General features: G+C 42.7%; 1 protein-coding gene across 5 annotated transcripts in view; it reads right to left on the reverse strand.

Moving 5' to 3' along the window:
* COL6A3 (collagen type VI alpha 3 chain) overlaps nucleotides 1-27,410 on the reverse strand; it is a 385,613-nt gene that overhangs the window by 6,922 nt on the left and 351,281 nt on the right. For 4 of the 5 annotated variants that reach the window (XM_029606487.1, XM_029606489.1, XM_029606490.1 and 1 more), the window contains 4 exons: nucleotides 21,076-21,156; nucleotides 15,589-15,768; nucleotides 14,513-14,563; nucleotides 679-849 (listed from right to left, as the gene is read on the reverse strand). In XM_029606487.1, coding sequence (XP_029462347.1) covers nucleotides 679-849; nucleotides 14,513-14,563; nucleotides 15,589-15,768; nucleotides 21,076-21,156 — 483 coding nt within the window. The remainder of the gene's footprint in view (nucleotides 1-678; nucleotides 850-14,512; nucleotides 14,564-15,588; nucleotides 15,769-21,075; nucleotides 21,157-27,410) is intronic. The other variant, XM_029606488.1, reaches the window with a different exon arrangement.

Genomic DNA, 27,410 nt, shown 5'->3' on the forward strand with positions numbered 1-27,410 from the left:
GTTTTTTTACTTTTAAACTATTGCAACATGATTTACTGTTAAAAGATAGACACTGGCAAGACTAAACCCTAATTAAATATTATGGATGTTATTTATATCACTAGACAAAAATCTGACTTTTTTCACATATGTTGAAGCTATGGAAGCATATTCCCCTTTGGGTCAACCATCAGATGATGTGCAATACTTACCCTGCCACCTGCATTGAAAAGCAGAATTTAAAATGAGAATCTAATTGAGTTTCTAGCTTTATTGTTCTACTAAGTCATAGATTAGGCCAGCCTTTAAGAACTGATGTTGACTACTCTCCAGTACCTGAGAAGTTGGGGGTAACCAATGTAACATCAATTTTCAAAAAGGGTGCCAAGGCAGACCCAGAAAATTACAAACTGGTGAGCCTGACACTGGTGCTGGGTAAAATGGTGGAGGCTATTGTTAAGAAAATTATTGGTCATATGGATAAACATGTCTTAATGGGAAAGAACCAAATTATTAGCTTGGCAAACACACAGATCATCACCTACTACATCTGGGAAGTGATTTTCTGGGTACTTCCAAGTGATCCAGATTGGCTACCTTTTGGACACAAGATACTGGGCTTGATAGACCATTAGACTGATCAAGCATGGCAATTCTCATGTTCTTATATAAGTCTAATATGGAAAGAATACAACTTACCAGGGATACAAGTCTTTTCACATTCTTTTTGAGTGCTGAATCTGTTGTCATTTCCACCACAACCACCATACCAGAATCTAGCACAACTTTTGGTCTGTGGATCATAGTACCATTTCAGTACATATTCTCTGCAAGTCCCCTCTTCTTTTTGAAGTTTACAGATATCGGTGACTGTAATAAAAAGATGCAAAAAGAAGATCCCATTGCATTACCAGAGTGCCATTATATGCTATTCAGTGCATTATACTACCTTATTTGCATTCTCCATTGCTTTCTATTATTACAGAAATATATGAATAAAAAATACAGGTAACATGATCATTCGTGCTTCAGAGATTTCCAGAGAATTTCAACCTTAACATTTCTTACCAGTGATATCAAAAGATTCTTTCGTAAAAATTAATTATCCAAGGGACTTTTGTTTAGCTACTGTATTCTGCTTTCTCTCTATCAGGAAACCTCCTTCATCTCAAAGAATCATTATGAAGCCTTGGGATTCAACTTGACAAGAATCTTATGATGGAATCCACATCTCTAGAGTAGTAAGAGATTCCTCCATGTATCTATACCGGATTCATCAATTATGCAACTATCTTGATCAGTACAACTTAGCCATCGTAATTCATGCACTAATCATCAGTTGGATTGACCATTGTAACTCTCTACTGAATGGCATTTCCAGGTATAGTACAAAATACTGTAGGCAGAATCTTGGTAGGGGCCAAAGCAACAGACTACACAACACCTACCTTATATAAACTGGTTCCCGGAAGAAACCAGGATTACATTCAGAACCCTTTGCTTTGTCTTTAAATGTGTAAATAAGCAGGCCCCAGAGCACCTCTCCTTTCTTCTTGTCTCCTAAGCCCCCCACCAGAGAACACCAATCCTCCCACAAGGTCTTTCTTTCCATCTCCTCTCTGACTTCTGCAAAATTGGCCTGCACAAGACTTTGGGCTTTCAACTGCTATGCACCCAAAATCTGAAAGGAGAGGCCTGTTGCCCTTCACCTTGAGCCATCCTACCTCATTTTTTGTTCAACAAAGCCTTCCCCCAGATAGTTCATTAATAAGGAAACAACATCTGCTATGCCTGAAATCGATTCTATGACAGCTACAAACTACCCTTAAACAAATGCCATCATTTGTACACCTGTTAGAACATCCTTATTGATTATAATCTGCTTTGGAAAAAGGCAGAATATCAAATGTTTGGAAATAAATAAATATATGATAGGACTATCATTGCTAGTAAAATCATTTATTTAATACATTCAGTTCTTGCACAAAGAAATTAAATATGAAAAGAGGAGAAACTTTAAAGCTGTGATCAGATTATGAACTGACATCATTTGATAATGACCATGTTATCATTTTATAAGGAATAAACTATTGCACACGCAATAGTTTATTTGGGTTCTTTCATTCATTTTGTTCCTTTTTTTCATTATGTTTTAAAAATTTGTTTGCATTTGTTTTACTTTATGCAAATAATATATTTGTGTGCAGAAAATCATATTTTATATACTGCATATGAGAACAAATTTATGTGTGCAAATAAGTTATGCACACAAAGAAAATAAAATGACTACAAATCCCTAATAATATGGACTGAGCTGCATCTGGATCTGAGAGATGTGTTTGGACCTGCCAAAAAGGGCTTTTCAGCCCTGCAGAGACTACAAGCCACCACAGCCAATGAAGGAATATACAAATATATCAAAACCCCTGTGTGCTCTTCCAAGAAAGACAAATGTTCTGCAAGAACCAGGAAAAGGGCTGTACTATTTAGCCTGGGCAGGCTGTACTATTTAGCCTGCCCAGAGAACAGCATTACATAACCAGCAGAGGAGAAAGCCAAAGGAATACTGGGATACCATTTAAGGAAGAAAAGGCGCAAACTGGCTGACTCTGTGTGTGAGGGGCAGGGATGGCCTTGAGTTGGAGCCAGGAAAAGAGGATTGTATTTGGCAGCCTTTGGGGTAGACAGCAGTGATCCCAAACCAGGATGTGCATTATGAACTTTTGGGCCTATTACTGCACACAGCCTGAACCAAAGTATAGGTCTGAAGAGCAAGATAACATGGAGTTTGCAGCCATGTGATATTTTTGGCTAACTTTTTACAAAACCTGTTTTTCACAGAAAGGAAAAGACTGTGTTTGATTCCTAATATCAGAGAGTTGTCAACATCTCCCAAATGAGAAGAAGAAACCTTGGACCAGATCTGAGAACATGTCTTTGGTAAAGACTTTGTATCCAGCCGTGAAGCGACCATTGTTCTAACACATGCGTTTCGCTGATGAACTCTAATGAGCCTGAGAATATTCCTATGTGTTGAGGCATAGGTGACATTATTTGTATCCCACCAATTCTGTATCTATAGGAGGTGGCAACAGCTCTTCCAGAGCAAAAGTGGAACCCTATGGACTTTATCCAAGAGAGATTTTGGGTTACACGGATAGATGAGCTCTAATGTCAGACAGGTGACTTTTAATGTCTGACAGTGTTCGAATACATTTTCGTCAGATTTTATCTGAAAGAACCTTGGCCAAGTGTTTCTTACCGTGATTTCCTTCACGGACCTCTGGAAAGTTGTCTGAGAGCTGTGTTTCTGTAACTGATTGTGTCAGCCACTATCATTGTGACTTGCAAGCTAAAGACTGACATTTACTCAGTGCAGTTGCTCATTGAAGTGCACGCAACTGTTTATCAGATTTACCCTGACCGATTACTGTTTTTATACTTGCTGCTCTCATATCTCAGAGACATCTGTGAAAATTTGAGGTTTTATCTGTCATCTAGGACAAAATGAAAACAGATCCATTCCCTTGGATGTCAGACTGTATCCTGTTTCAGGAGTGACCTAGGACGGACGCAGTACTTCAAAGGGTGAGAACACTGGTTCAAATTGCTTCACAGCTGGGGTTATCTAGATTGCAATTGCAAAATCTTAAGTTCAAGTTAAGCTTGAAAGGTATATTCTTTGCTTATCATATATGACAGTCTTACACTGTAAACTAATACTGAAATTGTAACATACAAAACAAAACAAAGAATAATTATATTACTTTTGTTTGTCATGTATGCTGCTAATAAATTGACTGCCTCATACAAAAAGTGTTGATCTTTGCACCCTAAAATTACTGAATCCATCTCATAAGATTATTGGTTAAATCTGATAATCTACTGTAAGATTTCCAATCCGAGAAATATTTAGAGCAGGAGGTTCCACTGAGATAAATATTTTGGGGTTACGCAGAGTCACACACTGAGGTTGTCTGTTTTATGTAAACATATTTTGGACTTGTTTGTTACAGCATCCACTGCCAGTAATTCTTTCTGTGCAGCAGGATATTGCGCATGGTGACCTGTGGTCTCTTGCAAGCCTCCACACTCATCTTGGCATTCCCCAACCCTGTGGAAAGTTGCCCGCGGAGTGGGAGTTCCAGACTCTGGCCTCCTTCTGCTGGTGTGGCTGCCACTGTGATCTGATGTGCCACTCCTCTACTCAGCTGAACCTGCCCTTCTTAAAGGGCCAGCAGTGGGAAACGGGGCCTGGCACCCATTGATGACCTCACCGTCCGAGGACCATTTAAGGCTGGCTCCTGCTTCCAGACTTCACCTTGGCAATAGGTCATCTCCATTTGGAGTAGTGGTTTGCTGCGTTCCTGAGTTCCTGGTTAGTTCCTTATCTTCCGTGGTCCTCGTCTTTCTCTTTCCTTCTCTTCGGACTGATTTTGGCTTAACACCGGACTGGACATTGACTTTGTGCTTCTTGCCACCTGCATTGACCTTTGCCTGGACTTTGACCTCGAGCTTTGCTGCCTGCCCCTGACCTCGGTCTGTGTACCTACTTTGCTTACTTCTCTGAACCCCTGGCTGTTCCTCTTCTGACCCTTTGGCATGCTGCCCATAATGTTCCGACTACTTGGACTTCCACCTCAGCAGAGGCCCCACCTAAGACCAGCTGGCCTCGGCACCCGACATGGGCTGGTATTGGTGAAGCTCCAGCAGGGCCTCTGCTTCCACCAGCTCCACCTACTGATGGTGGGGACCTGTGGGGCTCCTCCCTACAGGTTGCGTCAACGCCCCCTCGGGCATAACAGTTTGCCAAGGCTATGGACTTAGCAGAGGCCTCTACTCTTCAGGCCATTCTGGGCCTGGCCCAGAAAATTCAGGAACAGCAGCATTTTACTGAGGCTCTGGCAGCCTCTAGGAGCATCTCAGTGCCTGCCTAGACTCCTCAATTCCCATAGGAGTACCGACCCCAGTACACCGGCTCCTACCACTACCCCAGCCCCTCCATGCTCTGTCATACTGTTTCCAGCTCCTCCCTGCTATTCTGGGAAGCCTCAACTGTGTCAGGGGTTTCTCAACCAGTGTAACATGCATTTTTGCCTCCAAGCTGCACTATTTACGGATGATGCCACAAAGACTACTTACATTCTCTCACTTTTGGATGGCAAGGCCTTAGCCTGGGCCTCTCCCTTGTGGGAGCATTCTGACCCCATCCTTCGGGACTTCCAGCAGTTTTTAGAACTCTTCAAAACTGTATTTGATCACCTGGGCCATCAGCAGCCTCTGGTTCAGATCTCCACATCTGTCAGGGCAGTTGCTCCCTCTCTGACTATACCATTGAATTCCGGACCTTGGCTACGGAACTCTGCTGGGGGGAGGATTGTCTTCACTCCATACTCTTGGATGGACTTTCAACCTGAATTAAGGATGAACTGGTGGCTCATGAGCTTCCTGACTCCCTAGACTCTCTCATTGAGTTGGCTGGTAGGATTGACTCTTGACTCCAGAAGTGGAACCGAGAGCTGCAATTCTCCAAGAGGTGTTCAGCTCCTGCCAACTGCCCTTGGCATCTCTCTTCTCCTCTGGAAGTCTCCTTTCCCTCTGGAACCTTGACCGAGAAATCTATGCAACTGGGCCACGGCTAGCTGACTCCAGAGAGCACCTCAGATGCCACCAGGCTGGACTCTGACTCTACTGTGGCGAGGCAGGTCACTTAATAATCCACTGCCCGGTAAGGCTGGTAAACTCTTGGGCCTAGGACTCATTGGGGGATTGATCCTAGGCCTTACCTCCCTGGCTCCCTCATTAACGCTTCCAGTGATGCTCTTGGTGGGCAACCAGGACTTCATCACACTAGGTCTAGTGGATTCCAGGGCTGGAGGGAACTTCCTTGTGAAGGCTCTCATGGAACACCTCCAAATTTCCACACTTCTCTGCCCAGTACCATTGGTCCTTTCCTCCATCCATGGGGATCCTGTCCTGGAGAGAATTACCCACATCACAGCTCCATTAAAGCTCCATAATGTCTCCCTTCATGTGGAGCACCTGGCCTTCCACGTCATCCGTAAAGCTATAAATCACGTGGTCCTGGGATTACCCTGGCTCTAGCAGCATTCTTCTCAATTTGATTGGACATCACTTCAATTGTACCGGTGGGGTTCCAACTGCCATACTACCTGCTTAGAGAGAGTAGCTATCTAGCAATGCCTTTCTGCTCCCATTGTTCTGGCTGGTCTTCCTCCGCAGTATGCACAGTTTGCCAATGCTTCTCCAAAAAGAGAGCAAACACTTTGCCCCCTCATAGAGACTTTGATTGCACCATAGATCTGCTACCTGGTGCCATTGAGGCTTGGACGCTATTACCTGGAAGGACCATTACTCCTTGCTTCTGATCTCAGAGTTATTTGACCATCTTCAAGGAGAAAAGATCTTTTCTAAACTAGACCTCCAAGGGGCATAATATTTAATCTTGATCTGACATGGTGATGAATGGAAAACGGCCTTCAACACCAGGGATGGCCATTATGAGTACTTAGTGATGCCGTTCAGTTTGTGCAATGCACAAGCCATGTTCCAAAACATGATGAATGAGATCTTCTGGGACCTTCTCTTTGAGTGCATAGTGGTATGCCTGGGCGACAACTTAGTTTTCTCCAAGGATCTGGTTACCCATCGCCAAGACGTCTCCTGGGTCCTCCAATGTCTCCGTGACAATAGGCTTTATGCCAAACTTGAGAAGAGTTTATTTGAAGGAAAGAGACTTCCATCTCTCCGGCTTATGAGCCCAAAACAGATTTCTGGGCTTCGCTATTTATTATTGCCACTTTATAAACAGTTTCTCCAAGTTGGCAGCTCCGTTCACAGCCCTTACTCGTAAGGGGGCCAACCCCAAACTGTAGCCGCTGGAGGCTATGATGGCCTTTCAAAAGTTAAAGACCGCCTTCCTCCAGAAACCCTGCCTCTGTCATCCAGATCCTCAGTGTCCTTTTATTGTCGAGGTGGATGCCTCTTCCGAAGAGGTAGGGGCAGTCTTGAGCCAGTACTCTTCCACTGGAACCTTTCACCCTTGCTCCTTTTTCTCAAAGAAATTTTCCCCGGCCGAGCATAATTATGGGATCGGCGACAAGGAGTTATTGGCAATCAAGCTAGCACTGGAGCAATGGCACCACTGGTTGGAGGGGGCACAATATCATATAACCATCTATACTAACCATAAGAACTTGAAGCACCTCCACCAAGCCCAGCGATTGAATCTCTGGCAGGCCCGTGGGTCATTATATTTTACTGGCTTCAACTTTGAACTCAGATACAGGCCCGCAGCCAAAAACATCCAGGCTGATGCTCAGTCATTCATTTTTGACTCAGGACACCACTGAACCACTGATACATCATCAACCTGGCCTGGGTTCTCCTCACTTCCACCATGACCGTCACTCCAGGGAAGATGGTTGTTCCTCGCAAGCACCATAAAAAAGTGTTATGATGGTCCCATGATTCCCACATCGCAGGCCACCCTGGATGAGCCTGGTCACTTGCATCACTCCAGCAATTCTACTGGTGGCCTCACATGCAGAAGGATATTTGGGCTTATGTGGACTCTTGTCCCACCTGCATGCAGCAGAAACCATTGGTGGGTAGACTTTGGAGGCTGTTACAGCCATTGCCAGCCCCCAAGGAACCCTGGACCCATATTGTCCACTGACTTTGTTGTGGATCTTCCCCTTTCTAACGGCAATATGGTCATTTGGGTAGTAGTTGACTGTTTCTCTAAAATGTCCCACTTCACATCACTGCCTGGTCTCCTCACGGCTCCAGAGCTGGCTCAACTCTTTGTCCAGCACATGTTCTGACTCCACGGACTTCCCAACACATAATCTCAGAGCATGGTACCCAGTTCACTGCACGGTATTGGCAATAGGGATGTGCATTCGTTTGCGAGGAAATATAGACGATATTTCCTATTTCGTCGTGTTTCAGGGGGTCCCCAAAACGATAGGAAAACCCACAAAATTTCGTGTGGTTTTCTTATCATTTTTTTTTTTGGGGGGGGAAGGGCACATAAAAAAAACCAATACCCCAAACCCACCCTAACCCTTCAAATTTTATTAATTGCAACCCCCCCCTCCCGACCCCCCAAGACTTGCCCAACCCCCCTGAAGACTTACTGAAATCCCTGGTGGTGCAGCGGGGCCCCAGAAGTGATCTCCCCCTCTTGGGCCATCGGCTGCCACTAATCAAAATGGTGCCAATGGTCCTTTGCCCTTACCTTGTGACAGGGGCTATCGGTGCCATTGGCCGGCCCCTGTCAAATGATAGGAGCAATAGATGGCCGGTGCCATCTTAAAAAATGGTCCGGGCCATCCATTGCTCCTACCATTTGACAGGGGTCGGCCAATGGCACCGTAGCCCCTGTCACATGGTAAGGGCAAAGGGCCATCGGCGCCATTTTGATTAGTGGCAGCCGACGGCCCGAGAGTGGGTGATCGCTCCCGGGACCCCCGCTGGACCACCAGGGACTTTAGGCACATTTTGGGGGAGTCAGGAAGGTGGGAGATTGTAATTAATTAAATTTGAAGGGTTGGGGTGGGTTGGTTTTTTTTTTGGTTCGGGACAGCCGAAAAAAAATCTGCCTGAACCGTGGGAAATGAAATTTCCCATGGCAGGCCGATAACGAAGGTTGAACCAAAAGGTTCAGCCAAATCACATCCCTAATTGGCAATCCTTATGCAAGACATTCAATATTACATTGGACTTCACCATAGCCTATTACCCGCAAGTGAATGTTCAGTCTGAATGAACCAATAGGACATTAAAAACCTTCTTATGGGCTTATGTCATCACCCACCAAGATGACTGGGCGGCTTTACTTCCTTGGGCAGAGTTCTCTGATAACTCATCCTTGCACCACCATGGGTTCCTCATCCTTTCAAATTGTCTATGGTAAACAACCGCTATCTCCTCTACCTCTACCTATTCCTCTAACAGTTCCTTCTCCGGCGACTCAACTGATGGCGCAAGAACTCCAAAAATTCTGGTGTCATACTCAGCGGACAATCCAGAAAGTTGGTCTAAAAGCTAAAAGATTCACGGATCTTCACCAAAGATCTGTGCCACAGTTTAAACCAAAGGAAAGGATATGGCTCAGTACACGTCATATCAGACTTCAAGTTCTATACATGCGGCTCGCTCCCTGGTACATTGGGCCATTTACGGTGCTGCGACAACTTGGGCCAGTAACTTTTCAACTTCGGTTACCCGCAATCCTTGAGGGTTCATAACGTTTTCCATTACGCACTCCTGAAACTCCTGATACTCTCTTGGCCCTCTTGGAAGTCGCCACAGCTGGAGATTGCCTCAGAAAATGACACCATGTACCAAGTAAGAGAGGTCTTGGACGTAAGGAAGTGTGGCAAGAGATGGGAGTACCTCCTTTCCTGGGAAGGGTACAAGCCAGAGGAAAATACCTGGGAACCCGCCTCCAATACATTGGACAAGAACTTGCTCACACAATGCCACGCCTCTTACCCAAAAAGCCTAAATCCTCAGGAGGGGGGTTTAGAGGAGGTGGTACTGTTGCACCTGATGGCCCACGGCCTCCCACGAGCTGCCGCACTCACCTTGGTGTTCCCCCAATGCTGGGGAAGGCCACCCGCGGAGCGGGAGCTCCAGACTCTGGCCTCCTTCTGCTGGCGTGGCTGCCGCCGGGATCTCGCTGCTTTTGATGTGCCACTCCTCTAGGCACGTGCGTGACTGAACCTTTCCTTCTTAAAGGGGCAGCGGTGGGAAACAGGACCTGGCACCCATTGACCTCAACACCCCAGGACCATTTAAGTCCTGCTCCTGCCTCCAGTCTTCACATTGGCAATAGGTCATCTCCATTTCGAGTAGTGGTTTGCCATGTTCCTGAGTTCCTGAGCTCCTGGGTAGTTCTTGTCTTCTGTGCTCTTTGCCTTTCTCCTTCCTTCCCTTTGGACTGATTTTGGCTTGACACCAGACTGGACACAGACTTTGAGCTTCTCGCCGCCTGCCTCGACCTTTGTCTGGATTCTGACCTCAAACTTTGCTGCCTGCCCCTGACTTCAGCCTGTGTATCTACTTCACTTACTTCTCCAAACCTCTGGCTGTTCCTCTTCTGACCCTTCAGTCTGCTGCCCGCAACATTCCGACTACTTGGACTTCTACCTCAGCAGAGGCCCCACCTAAGACCTGCCAGCCCTGGCACCCGAGGGCTCAATCTAAGAGGAATGTGGGCTGGTATTGGTGAAGCTCCAGCAGGGCCTCTGCTTTCACCAGCTCTGCTTACCGGCAGTGGGGACCTGTGGGGCTCCTCCCTACAGGTAGTATCAACTCCCCCTTGGTCCAAGGGTCCACCAGCATAACACTGGAGTTGTTTAATCCTTGTAAAACAGATTCATTTGCTTTGCTGTCTCAATAACGACAAGTGTTTAAAAGCTTGTGTACACTGCTGTCTGATAAAGAATAGCGGTAGCTTTTTGGAAGTCTCTTTTGTGCTTAGAAAGACTTCAGGGTTAATTTCTGAGCTTTGTGCCAGCTGCAGCTGGTCATGAATTTAGGTTGTCATTCCTTGAGATTAGGAGTAGCAGTTTCTGTTTTGAATTCCAGCAAAGCAGCTCTGAATCTCTGTTTACAGCCCATCTGACTGCTTTGATTTTGGGGATAGAGATTTAGTTAAACATTGTGCTATCTGAGTGGCTTATTGCTTCTTTAATTATGACATCTTCTAAACATGAAGATGAGTTGACTGCTCTGGAAGAACAGGTCTTATTTAAAGTTGTGATGCACTGTTTTAATGGTGGTGATGTTGAACAGCAACTAGTCTGTCAAAAAGTGCTTGTTAAGCAAACCTGAAGACTTAATTGCCTCCGGCTCTCTGTATGCTTCACTCTTGCATAAGATGGTGCCTTGTAAGACAAGGATCCCGTCAGATATTATGACAGAATGGGCTTCCATGGTACATTTACTAAAAGATTTGGTAAAAAGAGAATCTGCTCAGATACAAGCGTTATGTGCACAGCTGTCTCATGACCTTGCTGAAAAGAGAAAGTACGAAGCTGCTTTTCAACAAAAGACCCAGCAGCTTGAATAAGATTTATGTATCCAAGGTAGCAAAATTATTTATTTGAAACACATTAAAAATGAGCTGGAAGGACAGAGAGTACAAAAAAATGGAGGAGTAGCTCTTTATGTCAAAAACAATATCCAAGCAACTGAAATGCAAGGGACATGGGGTAGGGAAGAAGCATTATGGGCTGTCCTAAAAAAAAAAAAAAAAAAAGAGGATGGTGCTTCCATTTACATCGATGTGGTTTATAGGCCTCTAACTCAAACAGGAGAACTGGACAGAGATCTGGTCGAAGACATCCCAAAGGTGGGAAAGAAGGGAGAAGTGTTGCTCGTTGGAGATTTTAATCTGCTGGATGTGGATGGGAAAATCTACCAGAAGGGGCTCTGTTCAAACAAATGGTAATAGAACCCACGAGGGAGCGTGTGATACTCGACCTGGTGCTTACAAATGGGGATCACAAATGGGGATAATGTCTCAAACGTCTGAGTAGGTGCCCACTTGAGCACTAATGATCATCAGATGGTATGGTTTGATATCGCAAACTGATACAGAGAAGACATACTAAGATCTGAATTTTGAATTTCACAAATACAGACTTTGTCAAAGTGGGAATGTTCCTAGAGGAAGAACTGGAAAACTAGGAGAAAATGGGTGAGGTGGAACAACAGTGAGCCAAATTGAAAGGAGCTATTACAAAGGCAAACAAATCTATATGTTAGAAAAACAAAAGGAAAAAGAAACTAATCTGGTTCTCAAAGGAAGTGGCTGAAAAAATAAAAGTAGAGCGAATGAAAAGTGATTTAAGAAAGCTTGATGAATGGTCAAAGATTTAGCAGTGGGGATTAAATACCAAGAAGGTCAGAGTCATGCATCTTGGATGCAGTAATCCAAAAGAGCTGTATGTGATGGGGGGAAAAAAGACTGATGTGCATGGACAAAGAGAGGGATCTTGGGGAGATAGTGTCTGGGTATCTGAAGATTGTAAAGCAATGTGAAAGGTGATAGCTAAAGCCAGAAGAATGCTGGCTTGCATAGAGAGAGGAATAACCAGTAAGAAAAAGGAGTTGATAATGCCCTTGTACATGTCCTTGGTGAGGCCTCACTTGGAAATGAGATAAGTTTGCAGGGGGGTATCTTGCTGGTACAGCAGTTTCTACCCTTAGCAGAAGGCATGGAGATTACTACCCTTAACCATAATACTTTGATGCTTTTCATGCAACTGCAACATTGCTCCTTGCTTAGATGGCAGGGGTAAACAGGAACTGGATTCAGAAGACAAGGGCCCTGACTTCCATGGTCTGAGATACTGATACACAGATATAAGGGAAAAAGTACAGGACTGCTTCTTCGGCAAAGTCCTAAAGGAAACAAAGAAAGTGTGCATGGAGGTAACTTGCTGATGTGACAGTTACTACCCTTAACCAATAAGCCTTGATACTTTTGATGCAACTCCAACATTGCTCTCTGCTTCAACGGCAGGGGAAAAGAGGAATTGGATTTAGACAGCAACAACTAGAGCCCCGACTTTTACGGTCTGGGAACTTGATAAGCTTAGCGGTTACTACCCTAAACAGAAGGCATTGATTATTACCCTTGACAAATAAGCCTTGAGGCTTTTGATGCAACTACAACATCGCTGTGTGCTTTGAAGGAGGGGGGTGGGGAATGGAGGGAAAGAGGAATTTGGATTCAGGGACAACCCACATAAGCCATGACTTTTTTACAGTCTGGAGCACTGATATTCAGACATTAAGGAAAAAAACACAGGACTGCTTCTACGGTTAAGTTCATAAACAAAGCACGTAAAGCAGCACTGACTGATATATGGGGGTAACCTGCACGGCAGATACTACCAAGGGCAGCTTGCTGGGCAGACTCGATGGACCATTGGTTCTTTTCTGCTGTCATTTCTATGTTTCTATATGATTGATTTTATTTGAACATTTTACTATAGGGAAGGATTTTTTTTTACTGCCATGGTGCTCTTGGAAGAATTTTTAGGGGTTCTAATAAGATATAAGATGGCATATCTAGTTTTTGTTTACTTATTGATATGTTGTTATTCCTTGTTTTATTGTCATTATTTTAATTGATGATGAATACGTGTGGTTTTTTTTTTAATGTATTATGATTTTATTTTTAATTGAGTTATGACCGATTTCTACCAAATTGCCTTTGATTACTGCCCTTACTTTTATATGATTCCTTATTTCAAGAAAACAACTTGTTACGGTATGGTGCTATCCATTAGGAGTTTGCATTCCCAGTGCTGGCTGCATGTCCACCATGACAGCTGTGCGTGCATGCAGCTCTATTGAAAGTAATGGAACAATAATAAGCTTCTCACAGCCCATAGTATGGACTAAAAATTATGGGGTAGATTTTAAAAGGTGCGCGCGGGAGTAGATTTGTTTGTGCAACCCGATGCGCGTATCTTACGCGCGTAACCCTTTGAAAATCTGCCCTTATATATCAGGAAAATATAGAGTTGTATGTGCTATACATTATGAAGCAAATCTACAATGTTCAGATTTACCATTTTTTTTCTCTAAATGAAGATAAGGCTTCAGTAGTGGCACAGCCTAAGTAAATATTAGCATATGCCCAATCAGAAATATCAAATCAGATACTTGTTACCAACATACTCTGGCAACTTTGCTGACAAAAATTATCTGTTATATGGATGTGTGGAAAGACATTAATGGGCAGATACTATTTACTTTATTTATATTTCACTGAAGTCTTAATAAGAGCAGAATAGTTATTATGTTTTCAATATTATTAATTTACATAATTTGATTTTAGTTACAGAAATGCAAAAGCATAAAACTTGAGCCCAGCAGTGTTGTCCCCTATAGAAATCTTTATATATAGCACACATAGTACACTTAAAAGAGTGCTATATATGTTACATGTATTTATTTATTCAAATGTATAACCTCACATTCCATTGCCATACATAGCAGTTACATGTATGGATCCCTGCATGTGATGGTAGTTTGCACCTTTTATTACTATGCTGCCTGGCTTATGAAGTATGCATGCTGACACAGTATTCATGCAAAGCACAAGGACATCGCCAGGTACGCCAGTGTTCTGTTAAGAAGCTCTTACTTTGGAGAATAACTTGGCTCCATGAATACTGGATAATATTTCTCCTATCCCCATTTTTTATTTCATAAGCATTTTAGGATTTAATTCTCTTGTCTCAATAGGGTCAGCAGAAATAAAAACCCTAGAATGATTCACAATGGGAGTTAAGAAGGGTCCAATAAGCAGTGTCCCAGTGTTTATGGAGTAGTCAAAGTCACCCTGATTTAGCAACTCATGCCTACTCCTGCAAAAGCAAAGCTTGCTGCACAAAAACCCTTCATCACAGTACAAACAGCTGCTAAAAGTTTCATTGTTAAAGGCTAGGTTCCCTTTATAGGAAGCTGGCTGTGCGGTTACCTGATAGTATTTTTTCATCCAGGAGCGGCTGCTGCATGACTCTTTCAGCTGCTGTAGGAATAAATTATGGTGGTTTTATTATGGCAATATTTCATACTGAACTATAGCTTTACAAGTAGAGTACATTATAACATGAAAGAAAATGCATCTGATTGATCAAAGATATCATGTACTGTGTGAAACTAGAACTACTTTATTAGCTACTTAATGGGTAAAGTGATTTGAAGAGCTCTCACTGATCAATTCATAGGGAAAGAGATGAACCACAACTACAGATGGTGTTTAAAAAAGAACTCTGCTCTGCTTGTCATATGCTAGTCCATATTTCAAAAATACACCCAACAAAATGTAACAGTCACCCAAAGTGATTCCATAGCAATCTTATTAGGACAGGCTGAAGTTTGACTGGTCCATGTTTGGATAATTTATCATAAATGAGACTGTAAAGTCCAATCCAAGTATTTGTGATACCTAATTGTGAATCTTGCAGGCATTGCTATTTCAGTGAGATGCAGGGAAATGGCAAAGTTTTTGCTTAAGAAATTTCAGGAATAAAAATGTCTGTTTGATGTAAATTCTTTTACACCACTCCTTTCTAAGCGCACAGTACATGATATGACACAAACAAAATGAAGTGAATAGTTGGCACTAACAGCATAACAGCAGTAAAAACAAAGGATAAGAAAAGGGAGACAGGAAGAGAAGATGATGATTGTTGTTAATAATATTGTCTCCTAAAGATGTGATGACATTATCTGGCATTGCCTCATTCTTGCACAGCTCCAATACCCCAAAGCAGTGGTCTGCAACTCCAAATCATATGAGCTGCCAACTGATAGGGCTTTTCAGGATAACCAAACTATGTAAATGAACAACCTTTTGGCCCAAGTATATTCAAATATATATTTGTTTATTGTGGATATTCTGAAAATGACATCTGTCAGCAACTCACGTGGTCCAGAGCTGGGGAGAGAGCACTGCTTTGCAGCAGGGTTTTTCTGCTCAATTCACACAGCAATGACAAAAGCTGTAAATGTTATAAAAGTTAAAAAGCGGTAGTTCCATGTGGTACTTACATAGCTTCATACATTTGCTGATGCACTCAGCTTCTGTCTCAAATCTATTGGCATTGCCACCACACCCACCGTACCACACCTGGGTGCAGATCTTGCTTTTGCGGTCAAAGAACCACTTAACCTGATAGTCCTTGCACTGCGTGCCCATGTCAAAATCCAACAAACAAGGATCTGTCAAATCTGAATTTCAAAATGCGTGAAAAAGTTATCATTTTATAAATGCAGGCAGCTTATTATAATGACAAAAAACGTGGCAGAGAAGGAAAAAAAAAGAAAAAAACGTTTAAAATTATAACTCCCTCTTCATGCGGAGAATCAGGATTTCATCATATGCAAATGCCAAAGCAGAAAATTTGAGCAGTAAGGGGTTGGCTGGAGAGCAGGCCGTCTAACTGCAGTATTTCTCCCTAAGATTCACTGTCATCCAATTAACCAAAGCCTGCCCAAAATATTTGTTGTCTTTCTGAATCTATTTTATTTTGTGCATCTATGCAACACATACTGTACAAAGATAGCACAGCACATTCTTAACACACGAACAGCAGGTAAGGTATTTCTTTGCCTCAAAGAGATTATAATTTTATTTCATCTATTTTATATTTCAAAAACAAATCAGTCAGTAAATGATTGTGCAGTGCTGTTTTTAAGATCTGGAAATGGCCCCTGCAACGGTGCTGTGGTATGCTCAAAGTATTTATATTCCTAAGTATATGAGAAGAGTAGTCAGCAGCTGAAAGCAAATGAAGGATTTTATAAAGTACTGTTCACATTTTTCACTTTGTAACCATTCTTTCTACATTGAGGTTCCTTGTAGCTAAGGTTTCCAGTTGACTCCGTGCCATCCGAACAGGCTAAGGTAGTCCCGGTTTTAACCTGCTCCATCTATGGATATGTAAAAAAGCAGAATTAGAGGTCTGTGAATGCATTGGGCATAAAACCGGGACTATCTTAGCCTCTCCGAATGGCAGGAAGTCAATAAATAACGCAATGTGTAGCTGCCATCTCTGTTTTCATTTCCTGATTATTCATGGGTGTTGTATGGAGGTATTAGTGCAACACAAATCTCCAAGTCTCCTGTAGTGCACACCTCATGGTGTTCTGAGGCATAGCAATATATTTTGGGAAACAAACAAAGCAAATCTTTTCAATTGAAAACAAAGAAGACTACATACAAATTAAAGAAACTCCTTAATCAGGTAATTCATGGGCGCAATAATATTGGAGAGATAGCCCCTACTTTAACACACTCCTTATTTAAAATAATGTTTTGATTGCAGAGTTATGAGACAGAAGTGAAATGGAATGATGGAACTACGACATACTCATTTTATAACACTTACAAGCACTCACAAAAATGGATGGAGAAAAATCACAATGGAACATAAATATTAAAATATAAAATGTAACCAGGGTCATTAAAATCAAAATGAAAAGAGACAATTTCCTACCTTAGATGATAACTTTTAAACAGGCACATGGGCGCACAAGTGCACATGGGCGCACAAGTGTTCATCGGCCCACGCCCAGGGATGTGGCCATTTTATAACATACGTGCATATCTTATAAAATAGCCTGAACGCACGCATATGTGCAAAAGTGCACCCGTGCCTATGCGCACAAATGCCACTTCTACTGAGTAAAGGGGGGGATTTTAAAGATGCGCGCCAATGCCTTTACCGGTTTTAACAGTTTGTTCTCAGTTTGCCCAGGTAAGGGATAGGACTTCTAAACCCCCCTAGTTTAATAGCCTCCTGTCTCCTCTGTTAGCCCCAAGCTTTAAAACCCTGCTGATTTGTGTTTTTGTCTTTATTTTATAACTTGCATGTCATCCATAGCAGAAGTGCAACAGTTTCCATTAGAACCATCTGTGGTACACACCATTTTTGTATTTTCTGCTTGAGGGCCCAATAGTCTAGCTTCTGGATCTATCATGTTTCAGCCAAGAAAATCTGCTTGCATTTTCTCCTGACCCTGCAATGTGTAATGCTGAAAGCTGTAGCAGATTTTCCTCCAAACATGTGAATAGTAGCTCTGCTTCCTCTGAAGTTCTTTTGCTCCAGTGCTCTCTTGATTGTTCATGTATGCTACTGCAGTTGCAAAGCTGCATAGTATTCTTACTGTTCCTAACCTAATTACTGGAGCAATGATAGCCACCTGATCAGTGTTGATTGTGTGTGTGTGTGTGTGTGTGGGGGGGGGGGGGTCTGCCCCGGGTGACAGCTAGGAGGGAGGTATCATCAGGAGACCCCACCCTACCTGCACCAACAGCATGTGAATGTGAAAGTGAGAGTAGTGTGTGGGTGAGCCAGCAGGTAAAAGAGAGAGCCAGTGTGTGAATATGAGAGAGAGACAGCATGTGAAAATATGATCTGTGTGTGTGTGTGAGAGAGACAGCATGTGAGATAAAGAGAGACAGTATATGGGAATGAGAGCCTGAGTGTGGGTTTGAGGAAGGAAGGGAAGAAGACAGATGGAGATAGAAGAAACAGAAAGAAAACAAAGGAATTGGGAATAGACCAGGAAAGGAAGCATGTAAAAAAAAAAAAAAGCCTGAGACCAACTGATTAGAAAAATAAGATCAGACCGCAAAGGAAAAAAAAATTGAACTTTTAGTGATTGGCATATGTTATCTATGGGAATGTGCACTACATTACATATTTGTATTTTGTTCTTTTGGGCTTTCCATTTTATTTTAACTGCATGTTTCTGTTTCTAATTTGTAGACCTTTATTCTGTATTAAGTAAGGGTCTGTCTGTGTTCTGCCTGTGTAACTAGGGTGCAGTATTTCTGCTGGCATAGAGTTTTTCTGTAGGGCTTTGTAGCAGCACGGCTTGTTCTGTTAACCCCTGTAGATGGTTAATAAAGCAAGGCATGGTATAATATTTGTATTGCTGCTGTGTCATAGATAAGGCTGCTGCTGTTTGAGTCCTGAGATAGTGCTGGTATGGTATATGGTATGGCAAGGATCTAGGTGTCTTCTTTTTTTGTTTTGCAAGGGTTTATGTTTTTAAAGTGCTTGGTAGTGAAGGGTTTACTGTTAGTGAGATGAGTGTTTGTGTGGAGGCGGAGGAGAACTCAGTGATTGTGCATGAGAGGCATGTGAGTGAGTGTGTGTGTGTATTTGCGAGAATTAGCATGTATGCATGAGAGAGTATGAGAGTGAATACACAAGTGTGTTAGTGTGTGTGTATGTATGTGAGAAAGTTTGTGTGCATGCTGTTACCAATGTTTCCTCTAAGGACGGAGTTGCTGTGAGCATAAAATTGATAAGCTTTTTGCATCAAAGAAAGTAGTGCTCACAGGGTAATGAAATCAAAAACTTTTGCTCATGAACAGATGTTTTTGCATACTGCAACTTAATCCTTAGAGGGAATGCTGATGTGAAGGAGTGGTAAAACTGGGGTGAGTGTGCCGAAATCTGCGCTTTCGCGATCCCCCAGTAGACATCTTGCGCGCTGCAGGAAGGACTCCAATAGCCCCAAGCAGTATCTGCTGCATGTCGGCGGAAAGTGTCATCAGTGTGCATCTGCTGGCACAGAGGAAGGGGCGGTGCCATTTATTGGTATCTTCCTGCGCTGTGCAGAGCAATCAGTGGCAGATGGGAAGAGATGACTGTCACCATCAACAAGGTGCCTGGGAGGGTTAGGAAGAGGAGGAAGTGTTTCCTGAGGTCTTGGTGCCTGGGAGGAGGGGAGAGTGCTTGTTGATACAATAGAATCTGGATTGGAAGGGAAAGGGCTTCAAGGGGTATTTTTTTTTGGGGGGGGGCATAGACTCTGGAGAGATTACTTGAACAGGCCATGGGGGGAGGCTGTATGAGGTGTCTTGGGAGAAGGGGAAAGGGTGTTATGGAGTCTTTTGTGGAAGTGCAGAGTAGAATCTCAATTTTGAAGAAGGGAACCCCTCTTGCCCTTCAATCATGGGTAAAGAGCTTCTTTCTGGCTGATTCACCATGGGCCCCCCACCCCTCTAAGGTCATCCCTGATGTAGTTTATCCCACTAGCAGCCAAAGAGTGGAACAAGCCCTCAGGGGTTCTTTCGACAATCAATGAAGAGAGGGAGAGACCCGACGTGAGTCACAGAGTATGTGTGAGCAAGAGGGCATGGGAGAGAAAGTGAGAGTGAGGTGATGTGAGACAATGAGACCATGAATGATAGAGAGCAGGGCTTCCCAAGCATGTCCTGAGGACCCCACAGCCAGTCGGGTTTTCAGGATATCCACATTGAATGTAATGAGATACAATTGCATATAAATATCCTGAAAACTCGACTGGCTGTGGGGTCCCCAGGATAGGTTTGTGAAGCCCTGATATAGAGTATGTGAGTTGAATGTGACAGAGTATGTATAAAAGAGCGAGAGTGTATGTATATGAGAAAGTGAGAGCATGAATGAGAAAGAGTGTGTGAGAGACAGACAGAGCATGTATGAGTGCATATGTGTGAGAGAGAGAGCATATATGAGAGTAATTTTGTTAGTTTTATGAGGAATGGAGATTCTATTTTTCCATTATTGCTCTGCATACAGAGTCTTGCTTGTAGCGGTCTCCAGTTCAATTTTTGTCTGCATATTTTTATTTATACTTTGTGGTCTCTTTGTTGTGTATCTGGTGAGGGTCTGTGTGTGTTCTGCATGTGTGACAGATGTGAGGTATTCTGCTAGCATGTAGTTTCTGTGTAGGGCTCTATAGCAGCCTGGCTTTTTGTGTTTTCCTAATAGGAAGTGTATTGGTGTTTTAGGGTCCAGTGTAACATTTGCAGTGTTGCCTTTTCAATGGTAGGATTCAATGCTGGCCGTTGGTTCTGTTTTGATATGGGAGGTTTTCTATATATAGGGCTTCTCTACTCCCCCCATGAGCATCCCACCTCTTTCCTCCTGGGTTGAGTGTGCGTATGAATGGGAGCCTGCCTGGTTTGTTTGTGTGTGTCAACGGGATTCTGCCTGTGTTGTGTATGTGTGAAGAAAGTTTGTGCTGCCCCACTAATCCAAGATAAGCTCAGGGTGACTGGAAATCAAAAGATTTCAGGTATGAAGAGTGGGGAATTTTCTGTCCTTATTAATTTTAATTATTGAGTGTCTGGTGTATCTCCCATTTGAAATATTTTATTTTGGTTAGAAAAATTTTAAAATAATGTATGAGCTCTCAATTATTGGATGTTAATCTATTCATCAGCTCATTGGAAATATTCTTATTAGTATGATCTTACTAGTTTTGAGTGAGGGGATTCAGAGGAAACAGAGAGAGAGAGAGTGAACCGGAGGTTGCTGTGGTAGGGAGGGGGGGTGCTTCATACTTTAAGTACGCCACTGTTCCTGAGGATAACCTCTATAGACAACTTCTAGTATTAATTGGAGATTGTATATGTCTGTCTTCTGAAGTGAAGAAAATGTTGCTTATATTTTAATCTCCTGTACAAGTAAAATGTAATCAAACCAGAGTAAGATTTACCTGCAGCTGCAATACCTTTTTTTTCATATAGTGACTCACCTGTGTCTGGGGTGTCCAAGGGATCTGAGTTGATAAATAGATTGGCAGCTGCGAAAGCAGCTGATCTGGACTGGGCTATCTCTGTAAAAGTAAAATCAAATACATGAGTTAGAACAAAACAATAGCTAAAAATAAAGGTATTTAGAATGTCTCCATCATAAGCTCTTTTGCCTCCTCCTCTCCTCTAGGTTATGAATACTTAGGGGTAAATTGTCAGCACTAGCTGAGTACACTAACCAGCCAGAGAAATTTTGGCTGGCTAGGTTTAAACTAATTTTCAGCTGCAACCTGCCTTTTGAGCACTGTGGTTAGGTGACTAAAAGTAGCCATTTAGAGGCCAATATTCAGTACACGCAGCCAGATAACTTAAAAACATAACCATTTATGTTTGAATATAGCTGTTTAGGGTTTTCAAGTTATCCAGCCTTTTGAACAACTCCATTGGACTGTGATTGAACAAGTTCATACGTCAGCATGAGGAGGTGATTTAAATTCCTTTTTGAATCACAGAGAGTCTTTTTGGATTTTTATGCTTAATACTGTGGCTCTGGTGGGGATGAAGGAAGAATTAGATTGGTCGGCACTTGTGTGAGTCTCACAGTATTGGTTGATATTTGTAAACATTTCATTGGCTATGTTTTCTGCCTATGTGAATCTGATATGTTGGTTCCAGTCATATGGGCATATTTAAATGGATCAACAATAACTCACATGAAACCCAATTGTAGTAAATTGAAGTACAGTGGCAGAATACAAATATGTCACAGGAAATGTACGCGGAAACGCCATTGTTGAATTCTTGAATCCAGACGGACTACAAATACAATGCTGAACTCCAGCCCTTGATAAAGAACAGCAAGCGTTCGTAACATGGACCCATGTCAGGTGTGTTGACAATCCATGGCTTCAGCGATGCTTACAAGCTAAGTTATTTGAATTACATGAATTGCATGAACTATATACACAAGTGAAACAAGCCATATTGCGGAATTGGCATGTGCTTAATAGTCCCCATCAAATTGCATATGCAAACATTGATGTGGTCTGAAAAATTGTTGATGGTAAGCGTGTGATATGTGCTGAGCATGGGCGAGCAGGTCAGTGCAGAGAGAGAGAGAGATCAGGTGATCACGTGAGCAGCGCCTGGGGTGGCGGCAGACCCTTGCACCGGCACTGTATAGCTATTGGTTAAATGCAAGTGCTGTAAAAATAATACGGATTGGCGTAGTGCATCAGCACCTCTCAGGAGGGTAGTATGCATAATAACAAAGTAGACACTGGCAGATAAATATTAATTGATCCATCCAATCTGCCCAGCAATTTTTGTCTACATTACTAAGGATAGGTACAAAGTGAAGATAAGCTGGATATTCTTCAACAATATGGGGTACTTTTATAACAGCCCACATAAATCTGCAGGTGTTATGCACTCATGTTACACCAGTATTCAAAGTGAATTTACCCATGTAAGTTTGCTTTGAAAATTGTCCAGACATAACTATGTGCACACAGTCACATCTGCTATTTGGTGCATGTAGTTTTGCTGACAGAATTTGCACACTCAGAAGGTAACCTTTAGACTGGTGCACATTGGCACGTGTACACTGGTGCACACCCAGGGACACGGCAATTTTATAACTTGCACGCACATATGCGCACATGTATACAGTTTGCCTGGACACGCGCACATGCACACCTAATTTTAAATAGGCGCGTGTCTAGGTGCGCAAATCCCACTTCTACCACATAGCTCAGGGGATTTTGAAAGGGGCGCACTCATGCCTTAGTCAGTTTCACCAGTTCATCCACCAGTTTGCTCAGTTAAGAGCTAAATCCTCCAAACCCCTCTGGTTGAATAGCCATGACTCCCCCCCCAGTTACCCCAGATCCTCGAAACCTATACCTAGTTCTTAGCATACGTAAACTTACGCGGCACTGGACCTGGACGTGCCGCCTAGGCGTGTAAGTGTGTACCCACACATCATTTAGCCCCGTCCATGCCCTATCTGGAAATGCCTTTCCCCTGGCCAAACCACGCCCACACCACACCCCTTTTTGAATCAGAGTGAGTCGATACACACATATCTAGGCGGCTTTTAAAATACAGTGGGTGTGCGTCAGCCCAACTTGTGCACGCATCTCCCGATTTTGGCGTGTGCTGGTCATTTAAAATTCACCCTATACTTTTCAAAATCATAAAATGAAAAAAACATACTGTAAGTCTCAACCCTCTTCCAGACTTTAGCCCCTATCCCCTGAAACACCTCTCCTCTATGAATGAAAATGTACAGTGTGTATGTGTGCAATTTCATCTGTTTATTGGTTGCACAATTTTTAAAAGGCCATTTCTACAAGTAAAGTGATACTTTACCCAAAAAAGTCCCTTTAAAAGTTAGCCTCCCTGCGGACAATTTTCAAAATTTTGTACACAGGCAAACTGCTGTTTATCTAAGTAAAAAGTCTGACTGAAAATTGCTCACCTCCCTTTGCAGATAAAATTATCCATGCTGGTAACAGTATTGGTACTTTTATCTACCAGCAAAGAAGGGGCAGAGTCGGGACAGGGAGAGGTTGGGGAAGGAAAGAATGCATGGACTTGCATTCTGAAAGCCCTGTGTACTTTCTACAGGTACATTTGCTCCTACATTGGATCTGCTGTTTGCAACCACCGTGAGTTTTAAAGAGAAATCCCTTTGAAAATATGCTTGCACTATCCATGGGACCGAGAACCTTGTGATTAGTTTCATAATCACCCCATATATTTTCTGTTATGCCTTACTGTGTAAATATTTAGGGAATGCTTTTTATGTATATGATGGAGACAAATAACCCAGTTTCAAAGGTTAATCCAATAAGATGGGGGGAAAGAATTTAAAGGAAACTGAACATTCAGATATGACTTTGCAAAGCAATAAAGCATTTAAATTGGCTAAGTTTTAGTGAATAAACAAATAGCTGGTTTGGGAAAGCTAAGCAACATGTGGCGTTCTCCCAATTTATTTTAATGCAAAACAACTCTAAATATGTGTCACTTATTGATGTATTTATGGAACCAGATGTTAAAGTTTTACAACTGTGATAGTCTTGTTTCTCATAGTTTCAAGTGATACATCCATGTGTCTGTCATTAGCAAAATGCACAAAACACTTTCAGAAAATTCTGGTTACTTTTGGCTTTTCATTTACTGCAGATTTGTTGATGGACATTTTTTTAAGAAGCCAATCGGGTGAACTTCATGGCCTCTGTGTGTATTTTGTAGAAGAGGTTTTAGCTCTCCAAAAAAGAACTTTTATGTTAAGAAAAAGCAACATGAAGAGGAACTCGTTTAAATGAAAATAAAATGATTTTCACCTTAATTTACTATTTTCTTTTTAAGGTGAATTTTAAAAGCCCAGCACATGCCAAAACCAGGAGATATGCGCCTATGCCGGGCTGGGGCACGCAGAGCATATTTTAAAAGGTGCCTACATAGGCGCGTATCTCCTGTGGCATGCACATCTCCCTGGATCTCAAAAAGGGGCGGGGAGCAGGTGTGATCTGGGCGGGGTGTGGGTGTTCCGGGACAGTCCAAAAGAGGAGCGCGTATCTTTTTCATGTGCCTGGGCACGCACCCAGGTCTAGTACTGCATATCTTTACTTCTGCTAGGGACTTGAGAGATCTGAGGGGTTTAAAGGGTCTGGACCACATGGGGGAAATGCAGGCTATCTAATTAGGGGATTGGCAGGACCTAGCTGGTAACTGGATGAACTGGTGAATGAACTGGTAAAAATGGCCATGGCTTCAGCATGCGCCCCTTTTAAAATTCCCCCATTTACTCGCACGATGTGCGCGTATGTTATAAAATCGCCGCATCCCTGGGCATGCGCTGACGCACATGCGGGAATGTGCGCCTACGAGTCTATTTGAAAGTTACTATCTTTGATTATGTTCTATTGGTAACTACTGAAAATGTATCTCCCCGGGAAAGATTGAATAACTGAGTAGATTGGTAAAGAGAGATCCTTTATCTTCTGGTTTGCTAGTTCACATTCAGTTTATTCAGGTATTGACCACAAGTCATTTCTGAAGAGTATAGAGAGTGTACTCCCTGTAAGATTGTGTGTGTGGGAGTAGTGTTCTTGTACAGTGCGCATTAACAGTGAGTGCATGCTAAAACAACTGGATCAGGGAAAACCAAAATTCCACAAAACGGAAGGAACTAACATTTCCCACAAAGTTTTCATCACAATATTCAAGTCTTCTACATCCCTAAGTGCAAAATGTAAAATCTCAGCTCATGAAGGAGCTGGTATAATAAAACTGGATTTAAATTTTAGCGTGGGTTTTTCTTTACACTGGCAGTAAAACATGGTGTCCCCGCCGGATGCAGTAAGCTAATGGTGTGCAAATGCCCCATGAGTTAAAAAAAAGTATACAAGAAGTAAAAAGCACGCTTTTCTTACTTAGAGGCATTTGCAAGCCTAATAGAACCACAGGCGCATATCCATGCTAGCAGTGAAGAGAGGGCCAAGCAAGAGCAGAGCAGCTGGCTCGGGCCGGGTCAGGCTCAGGTCAGCATCAATCTCCTTTCAAAAGGCTGTATTTTCAGCCTTCTAAAAAGGGATTTGTCCTTTCACTGACAACTGACAGTGGAGGGACCAATCTGCTGTCAGCAAGCAAGCCTAAGCACCGTGGTAAGGCATTTCCGGCTGGAGTTGCCTGGGGGTGGGGGAATTTTGGACCACTGGAGCTGCTATTACATGAGCACTATCAGAGAACAAAAAAAACCTGGCTAAGAATCAAATTATAGTGGTGCAGGTGGAATTCAGAAAGAAAAGAAAAGGTTTGAGGCAAATGGTAATATCTTGACTGCTATCTATCTATGGCAAGGGAAAGAGCAGAATACTATTACACCAGGACCCTCAGGATCTGGAGGGCCGTAGGACTATATAGAACAGAGGTCTTACATTCACTGAGTTTCCCTTCCCATAGAACAATTTCAATTCTACAATGGAGAGAGTTTAAACCTGTTGGATAGGGAAGGAGATGATTGAAGAATCAAAAAGAACCAAGCTGCCATAAATTTGTTCTTGCCCCCACTTACAAATTAATGACATAAGAGTAGAAATCTAGAAATTGACTTATATGGTGATGTGCATGAATGTGCATAGTCCAGGTAATAGGTTCTTTAGCTACAGAATTTTAATTGCAGATATTAGTATGGATATTGCTGTTATAACTGAGGCATGGTGTAATCAGAACCATGATTGAGATATTAGAGATGTGCAGATCAAAAATGTTGTTTTGATTTATGTATTTGTTTCCAGATGATAGGGGTAGGGTGCCAGTGTTCATTTTTTGGTTTATTTTAATTTTTTTGTTTCAAGTTTGGTTTATAGGGATGTGCAGTCCCAAAATTTTTGGTTTGGTTATTTTTTTTGTTTTGGAGTTTGGGGGTTTTTTTCCCAATTTTATTTGGATTGTTACATTTTCTTTCAGATCATTTCATTTACCAAACTAAAAACAACATGAAACAAAAAAAAGAAAACAAACAACTTTAAAAAATGGTCCTTTGGTGGCCCTGGCTGACCTTCTCAGGCCAAAACTCTGTCCCAAGCTTGGCCCAGAGCTGAAGCTTAGCCATGGACAGGGCCTAGTGTCGAGGCCTAGCCCTAGGACAACACCAGGCTTAAGTCCAAGCTAGGCCTTATACTGAAGTCTAGCACCAGACCAAGCCTGGCACTAAGGCTCAAGCCTAATGCCAAGGCCTAGTCTAAGTGCTAACTGGGCTGGGCCCGGCACCAAGGCCTAGCCAGGCCTAGGTTTGTCACTGAGGCTTAGCCTGGTACTGAGACCTAGCCTTAGAGCTGACACTTTGCTCTAGAATGAATTGGCTCCAGGTCCTAAACTGAAAAATGCCCAGAGCGACCTGGGGTCAGGACCTTGACAAGTGCCAGTTCATTCCATTTGGTTTGTTCCATTTGAAACGGTCATGTGTTGTATTTTTGCATTTGCTATAAACAAATACCCATCCTTATTGGTTTGTCTGCTGAACTGAAATGAATATTAACCCTCCCAAAACAAAACAAAAAAATGGGGATTCCCTGGGCTACTTCCTAGGATCTTTGAGTCACCTGGGACCTCTCCACTCCCTTCTTATTATCCCATCCTCTGACAATAAGCCAGTTCCTGGGCGTACGTAGATGGGCTGAGCCAAGCCCAGGCAGGGCCTCCCAAGACCCCTTCTGATCCCAGTACCATCCCTTTCAAATGAGACAGCTCAGCCTCCCCTTCTTTCCCCTTCTGTGAGGGTCTCATGAAGAAAGGGTAAGGAGTGATTCTCAATTGTGACTGC

This window comes from Rhinatrema bivittatum, chromosome 6 (assembly GCF_901001135.1).
Source record: "Rhinatrema bivittatum chromosome 6, aRhiBiv1.1, whole genome shotgun sequence".
NCBI lineage: Eukaryota > Metazoa > Chordata > Amphibia > Gymnophiona > Rhinatrematidae > Rhinatrema > Rhinatrema bivittatum.